Genomic DNA, 10,712 nt, shown 5'->3' on the forward strand with positions numbered 1-10,712 from the left:
TACTTGACTTTAACCAGAACATGTGTGTGAGACGTAAAATGAGTGAGAACTGCAACTCTAATGCCTTCACACTTGACCACAATACGCCCCTGATGTCCCTCCTCGGATGTGTAACCTTCTCTGACTTCCTTTATCGACAGCAGCACATTTCATTCCCTTCACACAGAGTCAGTCACGTCCACACAGTCATTTCATATTTTAGTGAGTTTTAAAATTAAAAATGTCTCAGTGTACTTCTGAGCAGGATTGCAGATCATGTTGAAGGTCACAACCCTGACACAAGCCTGACAGACATACACTCAGATATACGGTATTTCAGTGTTCTATAGATTGGAGAAGTGTTTCTGGGTGAGTGGAGTAATGCAGAGAAACAAATAAGAAAAATATTCCTCTTTTCCTGTAAAAACATTTTTTTTAGTTTTGTCAATATAAGAGTGTTTTCTCAGTTGGAATGATTGTTCCATTCAGAACCCGAGCATGATTTCTCCCCCTTCCCAATCCCCCCGCAGGTCTACGTGCACACTGTAGCATCGGTTCTGATTCCGGGCACACATGCATATTTTACACAAACGGTACGTGGCGGTAGAGATGTAGTTGGTTTGTTTTCTGTCAGAAGAAACGAAGAAAGAAGAAGAACTGAGGGACACCTGTTAATGCTCCATGTGGATGTTTTCATTTTTGTGACAAAAACAACGGCGCTCTAAACGACATTCCTACTGACTTATCTATCGCGCGGCTCAGAGGGTGAAATAAGCGTGCGGCGCGGATATGGCTCGAGGCACTGAAGAATGACTTAACAGCTTTACTCTGTAAGTTGAGTAATCAGGTGATGTCTACATTCTCTTCAGATTTCCACCGTTAAATTGAAATAAACTGCATTATTAAACATTACTTTCTTTAGTCATAGCACATGAGTGTTACTTATTTTAAATATTTATTTTTTTATCGCAAAAATAAAGTTTGTCTACACTCAATTAATTATAGTGATGTAAACAGTAAATAATAACTGCAAGAAATGCTACAAATAAAGATAATGCCTGCTATAATAAAGTTCAACAAATAGCATATAAAAATTATAAATAATAAATATCTAATCATATACTGTATTTTCTGGTTTCCACAGGATCATGGGTTTAAGAGAGGTCTGGTGTGTGATGGCAGCTTGTCCTTGTGACCAGGAGAAACAAGGAATGACTACCAAATTTTCCTATCAAGAAGACAACATTCCTACAAGAGAGATGCTTGTGCTCTTTTTTTGCCTTACCTTGCTATGTGTAGGTTTTCAAATTTAGCGGTCGTGCTGAAACTGTTGAATTTAAACCTCACCATGCATCCATGTTTTGTGTTTAACATTTCTGTGCAGTGTGTGTATATTGTATTTTTGTAAATGTAAAAATTAATGTATACCGTAAAATCCAAGATGAGTTTGGGGGATTTTGAATAGATACTAAATACTGGACAGAGTGCAAAATGTTTTATTAAAAATTATTCAATAAAAAAATATAATAAAAGTAAGTTTTCTAACAAAAGTAGCTGTCAAATAGAAGAGAATGTAAACAATAAATGTAGCGTAGTTTTATATTTACTTGTACTTGCATAGATTTGGGCTTATGTACAAGAAAGCCCAACAGTGTCTTTTCTTTCTGAGAAGGCTGAGAAAGGCCCAGCTTCCACTGAAGCTGAAAGTGTGGAGACAGCCCTCCGAAAAAGGTTTATCACACAGAGGGATGCATCTAGCCTTAAACTCTGGAATATCGGTGAGTTAAACACTTTTTTAATTTTGCTTGTTCACACACACTCAAACACAACAAAGCAGTCCTGAAGACAAAAAGATCTGAGGAATGTTTCTCCTATTTATAACCTGCAGGTGCACTTCATCAGATGACGTCACCTGACCAGGTTATATAAGCCAAAATTTGGTGTGTTTGATACACACATGCTTCACAACACAAAAAGATCTTCAGCTTACTCTTCACATACAGGTAGATTGAGGGGAAAGTTAGTGGATTGTATCTAGTAGAAAATAAAATAAATCTTAATATTGTGTTAACAGTCATATATATATTTGTTGTTAGTTGTATACAGTAGACCACTTTTGTGTTAAGGGAAATCCGGCCCGCTCCGCTCGCTACCACCGCAGGTATATTTCACCCCTGTGGGAAACACTGCAATGTGCAAAGTATTTGAACTTTCTGCTTTAGAATTGCAAAAATAAAGTATCCAAGGAAGTTTCTCTTTTAATCAATCATGTGTTTAATAAAGATATGTAGATATGTAGGTTGGTAATAAATAAAAATCAAAACATAACAAAGTTGTTTTGTTTTGCGACATTTTATATCTTTTAGTGTCTTGATTTGCCAGATTTTGCTGATGTCTGTTATATTGTGAGAACTGTGAATTCATTACACAAGCAAAACTGTATATTGTGTTTTGCAAATTAACGTTTATTTTATTTATGTATTAAATTTTATTTATGGGCTTGATCTACAAATTAGTGGTAATAGTAAACTGTAATATTTTTTATATTATTAACCTGCTGGTATTAATGTTGTGGTGGACAGAGGTCAGTATGGACACTGACTGGTCTCATGTGGTGTTTGTTGTGACTCATCACCGTATGCTGTCATTGAGGATTTTTGAAATGTTCAATAAAACTACAATCTCATTTGTGTTTCATGCACCTCATGTATATCTGGCTTTAATTTCACTGTGATTATATATGTGGTCTTATATACAGTATGGCTCATTTGCTTCTCCTACAGCTTACTCCAAAAGTAAGTCTCAGGTTGTATCTCAGTTGTGTCTCTTTGTTTTTCCTCAGTCAGCTTTAGTAGTAATAGAAAAGGCAAAGTCAAGTTTATAATGAGAAAGCTTAATTCAGTCTTATGAGACTACAGTAGAAAAAGATCATTCTGAGCAACAAAATGTTGCTATGGGGTTGGTCATTAGTCGCTAGCAGCTAACCTACCCAACTTTAGCTTGTAAGAAACAGACAGACCAGAGAGCATCTGTATTAAATTTTATATCAATAAACAGATGTAATTAATGATGTTGTCACAAAAAAAAAACATACATTTTATATATATACATAATTTCTATAATTTATTTTGAGGTTTTGCAGTTTGGCTTATGCAATAATCATGAAAAACAGGTGACATGATACAGATTTGCAGGTCAGTTAGTTAAAAACCAGCCCAAAGCCCCGCCCATCACTACATGCTTTATTGCAAAGGAAGGAGTTTCACATTGATGGCTGGATAGAGTTTCTAAGATGTTCTTCATGTCACTGCTGTAAGGATTTGATATGAATGAGGCTGTTCTATCGGTTTCCAGAGCAGTGTGTTCTGCTGTCACAGTGCTGTGAATCAAATTTAGTGAATTGAGTGCAGAAAATAACCAGACACGATACAAGAGAGAGAAAACTTTAGAGAGGGAGAGAGATGCATATGTCCATGCCCCCCTTCTACTTCATGGTTAAAAAAGAGGGTCTACCAGAATTGCCCTATTTGTTAACTGGATATGCCCCTTTTACCACAGCCATTTTTAAGTGTTTTTTTTTTTTTTTTTTTAATGAAACAACACAATCTTTTTAAACCTTTATTTTTTCATTTGCAAGTATTTTTTTTTCATGCTTTCAAAGTTAATAGTAAAAACAACACAACATCTGGAAAAAGAAGTTAACGTAAAGTACATTGTCACAGTTTTTTTTTTCTTTTTTTCCCTTAAACCTATTTAGGCAAACGCATCATTAGGTGCGTTCGAGCTCATGCTGCGCTGTGCAGTTCGATCGGCGAGATTAGCCGGAAGTAGTCGGGGAGGAGCTGAAAACGGAGCCGTCAAGTCGGACACGTTGGGGATCTCGTTGCCTCCTCAAACATGGCAGATCACGTGGCGTTTGCCTACTTTATTGCAGATGGACTGGAAGCTATAGAAATACCTTTTTGTTGGAATAAATGCAGCAGGATGAACAACGACGGTAAGTTTATAAACAATATATGTGCATGTGTAAATTATTTAATTTTAAAGTAACTGAACAAATACTGTTTTACAAATCAAGCTTATACTTAATCAAATTATGTTTTGTTTAGTGGTGTTATGTTAGGTCTTATGTTGCAGTACCAACATGCAATCATTTCAGTGAAAGTTAAAAATTGTAGACAGTTAATATAATTTAGTCTATAAGACTTACTAGTAAGCTCCAAAAGTTCCAAGTTTTTGTAAGGTCCAAAAGTAGCAACGTTATTTTGTGTGTGATTTCTGAAAAAAAGTTTTTTACCACTGCAAACACATGCCTCTTTTTTCCAGTCTTAGGTGCCATACCTTGTGATTTAGGGCGGTCTATCTGGACGGAGGATGGGTTTCTGGCTCCTGAAGGGTTACCACCCACTACATCGGTTTTTAGGGTGGCAGTCGGTAGGTCCTGGCTAATGGGTGTCTGGTGCACAGGGCACTGGCTGGTTGGTGGTTTCACAAAACTGAGATTTAGGGGTACAGGTGACTCAGTGGAGGTAGAGGGACATAGAGAAGGAGGTTGGGGAAACACTGCAGCACAAGCTAGATCGCTGATAGGAGCTGTTTAGAGAGAAAGCTAAAAATTTAGTTGTCACTTATGTGTCCAGTATGTGTTTGTTCATCACAAGTGTTTACCTTGTTTTGTGTCAACGGCTGTAACTTTTGCCATGACATCAGAGAGGAACATCTGGGGAAATACTGAAAACTATCACACAGTCCTCTTTTTGGAACTTTCTTGAAGGTCTCCATTGACTATGCCTTTCTAAACTTGTTTCGTGATTTGTTTGTCTTTGCATTTAAGAATTTATAGCCATTAGAATGTGTTACAAAATTTTGCCTGTTAAGACACCTGTACCACTGCTGTTGTTTTGTTGAAAAATTTAATAAAAAAAACTATTACACAAATCATTGTTAACTTGTATTTATTCCAGTTCTTCCATTTACTTACCAGTTTTCATTCTTTCTGCAGTTTCCTTGGAAACCTTAAGCGTAAAGGTTCTTCCTTTGCTGTCCTTCACATTCATTGTTATATTATTCATTTTGTTTTTTCTTGCACTTGGTAATGCATGGTCATTATATTTGCAAAGTGAGAGACCATGGGACTATACTAAAGGTGTGTGAAGCTACCGAAAAAAATCATAGATGCACAAGCACAATGTATTTGTCTTTATTATAATTTATACCAGTGTATAAAAGTGATCTAAATGTTCTATTTTTCACTTGACAATGCACACTAGCACAATGCAGCACATGCAAGTGAAGCAGCAACTACAGATTTCAGCATCAACCAATGTTGACCACATTACATTAAATGTCTGTGACATTTTAGTTATTCCATAAAAAATATTACTTAAATATGCAGCTGAATACTATAAGTGGTCTGTATGAAAAAAGTACAATAAACTTATGCACAAATCCAATATAAAGAATTTAAAGGAAAAAATTTACGAAATGGCATGCACATTGATTTATTATGCAATTATATGGATTAAGGCACGAAAGACTTGTGATCATCGTCATGTGGTGAATGTGGCCAATCATGAGAAGCTGTGACGTCATCACAGCCTGGTGCAGTCGCTCCTGAAATGCTGCGCTGGCTGAGCAAGCCGGCTGTTCTCGAAACGCTCTCGCGTTACTTTGATGCCACACGTGAACGTCACGTGGCGTCGGCGCCGGTTCAAGTCGGACAAAATTTCTAACCGGCATGCACTACTTCAAGTCAGCCGCCGATCGGTCTGTGCAGCGCCGCATGAAGTCGAACGCACCTATTGTTTGGTCACATGGTCACATGTTTATTGGTCACATGGTTTCATTTGGAAATGCCTGTCTGCTCAAAACATGCTTTGAGTGCACATAGTGCATTGTGGCTAATACTCACTTCAGCATCCTGATAACCTAAGTTTGATCCCCAGTTACCTTTTTTTTTTTAGAATTTTAGATATTTAGATCATCTTAAATGTAGTTTATCTCAAGAAAATGCTTTTTATACCTCTGGAATAAACATGTTAGCATTATATTCTGCATGCTGCATGTAGTGTTATATCAAGGTTTCCTGAGCTTCCTTCTGTATTTTAAAAAGTACAATTATTCAGATAAAATAGTGCTAGTGCACATTCCATTTACCTGCTTTAGAGGCTTCTGTGCATAAAGTTATGCATTCTATATTTTTTATTCAATATTTATTATACTTACAGTATAGTGTCAAGTTCCAAGTATTTCTTTCGCATTCTCTCAGCAGTGTGTCATCACTTCTTCCTGTTCCAATGTTGTAGATTTCCCATGAGCACCCCATGGGACAATTTAAAGTTACATAAAGAATATTGTGAGTGATTAATAAAGTTCTTGAAACTAATCAGTATAAATACTTAATTTTGAAATATCTTGATTATAATGTATCAAAAAATAATTTTTGTTAAAAATATAATCTGTTAGCTAAATGCTATTTTGTATGTTTAAAATAAATTTAAATAATAGTGTGAATTTAAGGCTAAAGTAATTTTTAAAGATTTATTTTGCGATGTCCAACTCAAACAATCATGTAGTTTTCAGAGATCTTATTAAAGTAAGATAATTTTTTAATTGTTGTGATGTTTAAAAGGTAACGATGATTTTTTAGAGTATAACTTCAGCAGCTTCTCTTTTTGTTGCTCGCTAAACCTTTACAGTTAATTAAATATGTATTCTGTGCATTCTAAATATGTATTCCAGTACAGTCTGTGTGCTCTATGTGGTTGTTGCCTTGAACTATTGTTTTCTCAGACAGAGGTGGTTAATGCTGATCTTAGACTAGAGGCACTTGCGTCTTGTAACCTCACTGGTTTCGGTCTGTTCTCATGAGTTGTGAAGCGAGAGGAAGAAAGTATAAATATTGTTAATTTGCTTAATTAAGTATCATGAATTTTTATTGAATCTATCTCTGTATTTTTTCACAGGAGTTTGTGAGTGAAAGTGTCCTGTCTGCATCTGACTTCAGGAGTTTCCTGATTAACCGTATCTAACCGTCATATTTAAAAGTCATAACGTACAGTTATAAAGTACAACACGTTTCTGTTGTTTTTTTTTTTGTTATGATTAATACTTTTTTCTGGTGTTTTATGTTTTGTTCATCTTTTCAAATCGAAACCTCATTTCTTAGTTGCTGCTGGTGTAAAACAAGGTTTTTATTAAATAGAAAATAAAAATCTCTGTTTTATCCCGTTTGTCTTATGCTTCCTTCCTTCACAGAATTCTGTTGACCAGGTTAATTATATTTACCCGAGTGTATTTACTTAAAATAATGTGAGAGGGGTGTTTTAATAAAATGACGTCTATCCAACATGAATCAGACCTTTGGCAGATGTATGAACATCTGATTCAGTTGAATTTAGAAAATGACAACATTGTCTAAAGAGTGGATCAGGGTCGTTTTAATTCATTTATGACTTAAATACGTAGGCTAAGCATCGTTCTAACATCTGGCACAGACGTCTCGGGGACATCTGCCAGATGAGCAAACGCCCTCTGCCAGATGAAAAAGATGACGTCGCATAGACGTCTTCACGATCGACTGATCAGCTGGATCAGGTCAGACTGTTCTGACTGAAGTGGTTGACATGATGTAGTTTTATTAAGATCAGGACATTATTATGATTATTAGTGGAATATTAAGATCCATGTGATGACAACACATGACAGATCCTGTAGACTAGGTGTGTTTACATGGGGATAACTGCAAATATGACCATGTACATGTGTTCAGGGCTGCGGTCTGTCAGTGAGTTTACTATGGTTAAACACATAAAAAAAAAAAGAAAAAAAAAAAAAACCTGTCTGTGTGTCCACTCATTAGGAGAAGACACTGCATGGAACAAGTGTTACAGAGTGACTGCAGTGTGTGCGGTGCTGCTGTGTGTTCTCCTGCTGTCTGCCATCACACTGCTGTGGATCAAATACAACAATTTGAAGACAGAAAACGAGTTACAGAAACATAACACCCCTACTATATTGAAAGAGCAGTTTCAGAGGGAGAGAGATGAACTCCAGAAGTTTTCTATACTGGGTGAGCAACACTACTGCAAAACTATCACATGATTATTAACGAACATCACATCATAATTGTAACCATTCATAGTCACATTTAATTTTGAATATCATTGAAACAAGTCTGTTCCTGTTATCACTTGCTCCATCTTGTAGCAGCAAGTTTGTAGTAGTCTGCGCTTGTGTTGTTGTCGTTGTTGTTGTTGTTATAACACTAGGAAATCAGAAATTACAAATTTATTTGTTGGAGAAAACATACTGACTTACAAATATACTCTAAAAATAATAATGTTGAGCCTCAAATAATTTTGTTGTTCTTCTCCTCCTTTGATAACAGGATGGATTTATTTCAACTCCAGGGTTTACTACATCTCTACTGGTAAGAAGAACTGGACTGAGAGCAGACAGTATTGCAGAGAGAGAGGAGCAGACCTGGTGATCATAAACAGCAAGGAAGAACAGGTACAGTATGTGTTTGTGTGTGTGTGTGTGTGTGTGTGTGTGTGTGTGTGTGTGTGTGTGTGAGAGTGCGTGTGATAGTGTGTGTGTCCGTGTGAGTGTGTGACTCTTATTTATTCTTATATTTTATTACAAACATTGACAGGAATTCATTAATAAACTGCTGAACAAAGGAAGAGCTTGGATTGGTCTGAGTAACAGAGAGAACGAGTGGAAGTGGGTGGACGATACACCACTGATCACTGGGTAAGAAATCACTGAACTAATAATTTACTTCTGATACAGTTCCTGACTCTTCATTAGTCTGAGAAACACAGCAGATCCTCTGATTCTCTCCTTCAGGTTTTGGGCAAGTGGAGAACCGAACAGTAAAGCAAGAGATGAGGATTGTGTTATAACTGGTGAATCATCTGATCCTGTGTTAAACTGGGGTGATGATTTCTGTAATGAACAGTATATTTGGATCTGCGAGAAGGCAATCCTAATCTGAATTGCTGTATGTGGATTTAAAGCAGTAAATTGAATGTACATGTGTATCTGTGTGTGAGTGTGTGTCAGTGTGGTGTGTCTGTAAAATCCTCATTACTGTTAATAACTATAATGGTGTCACCTGTTATCCTTTTTTGAGACTACTTATTTTTCATTCAGGTATATTTTGGAAATGCTACAGATTCTACAGCACTAATGCGTATAAACGCCAGAGCTCTGGTATTTACTTTCTGTTACATACTGTATGTTTTTGCCTGTAGCACTCAATCTGCACTACACACAGCATTCGGGCCACAGAGACCACAACTCTCCTAAAAGTCAGCAAAATACTATGATTTTTTAAATATTTAAATTTGTATCTTGATCAATTAATTGAATATTTCTGTTCATAATTCACATCTCAAGTGTCTATTGTCTAAATAAAATTTTTGACATTTATTATAGAAAAATCTATTTTATACACCAATTAAAGTTTTACCCATTCATTTCCAATAACTGTTCATTTTTGACCGAGAACGCCATGAGTGTATAAAAGTTTCATAAAACACACTCATTTATATCAAAATATTTCAAATGTATTTTTGGTGTTCAAATGCCATGTGCAAACAAAGTCATTGAACCTTATGAGAAATGGATCAAATTTACTGCACTTTTTTAGACAGGAAACATGTAAATCGGTCAGATTTGAACAGAACACATCATTAGGCTTAAACTCACTTCAGTGTAAAGTGATATGTAAAACTCTTTTAACAGCAGACAAACAGCTTCACATGAAGCCCAGGTGTAGAGTGAGATTTAGGCAACAACGGTAATTCAAAGTGCTTTACATAAAAGAGAAGAGAGTAATTATGAAAGGAAATAGAAAATAATAGCAATCAAACTTAAAAAAAATATTTAAATTTGATTTAAAATAAAAATAAAAAGTTTGTAATGACACTTTTAAAACTACCTAAAATTGAATTTAGAAACAGTTAAAAAAAATAAAATATAAAGTAAACCTAAAAGCAAGTGCAGTCAGTTCGGACATAGCACAGTATTTATTCAATAAAAGCAGATGAGTTTTAAGTCTAGATTTAAATATGACTAACGTTTTAGCACATCTGATCTCTTTTGGAAGCTGGTTCCAACAGTGGGCAGCATAATGGCTAAAAGCGGACTCCCCTTGTTTTGTGTGAACCCTTGGTATTTCTAGCTGACTCAATCCTAACAATCTGGAACCGGTTTCCCGATAACGCACACTCTTAGCGCGCTAAGAAGACTCTTAAGATATATCTTATGTAAAGTGATCACTTTTGTAAGTGTGTTTCTCGAACTGTCTCTTAGGAGTCTTCTTATGTCGCTGCCTCTTATGTTTTCGACGTTACAAGGTGCTGTCTACAGTGAAGGTGCTGAATTAGGTGACATCGGTTGTTTAGGAATCGATTTTTCAATCCTTTTGCATGACAGTGTTAAGAGAGATGGCACTTTCTATGCAAAGTAAACGTTGCACTAATTTCCTCCAATATCGTTATATCGTTTATTTCGACATGGGTTAACTTATCAATAGCATGCGATAATAGACAAATATATGAATTAAATCAGCAAACGGTTGCTAATGTTTTCATGTAACCTGTAGTGGCGGTAAGACGAACGCTGTGCTGCAGCTGTTTATCAATCAACTATGATTGTATACCCGAATCATAGTTGATTGACAAACAGCTATGGTCACTTATGTGCAACGCACTCTTAATTGC

General features: G+C 35.9%; 1 protein-coding gene across 1 annotated transcript; it reads left to right on the forward strand.

Moving 5' to 3' along the window:
* The first annotated feature begins 7,728 nt into the window (after nt 1-7,728).
* LOC128508240 (C-type lectin domain family 4 member E-like) lies at nt 7,729-8,980 on the forward strand. The gene is made up of 5 exons (XM_053479463.1): nt 7,729-7,765; nt 7,841-8,050; nt 8,369-8,493; nt 8,636-8,736; nt 8,833-8,980. Exons 1-5 carry the CDS (start codon nt 7,729-7,731, stop codon nt 8,978-8,980), a joined length of 621 nt encoding a protein of 206 aa, XP_053335438.1.
* The last annotated feature ends 1,732 nt before the right edge of the window (nt 8,981-10,712 follow it).

This window comes from Clarias gariepinus, chromosome 20, assembly GCF_024256425.1.
Source record: "Clarias gariepinus isolate MV-2021 ecotype Netherlands chromosome 20, CGAR_prim_01v2, whole genome shotgun sequence".
Classification (NCBI taxonomy): domain Eukaryota; kingdom Metazoa; phylum Chordata; class Actinopteri; order Siluriformes; family Clariidae; genus Clarias; species Clarias gariepinus.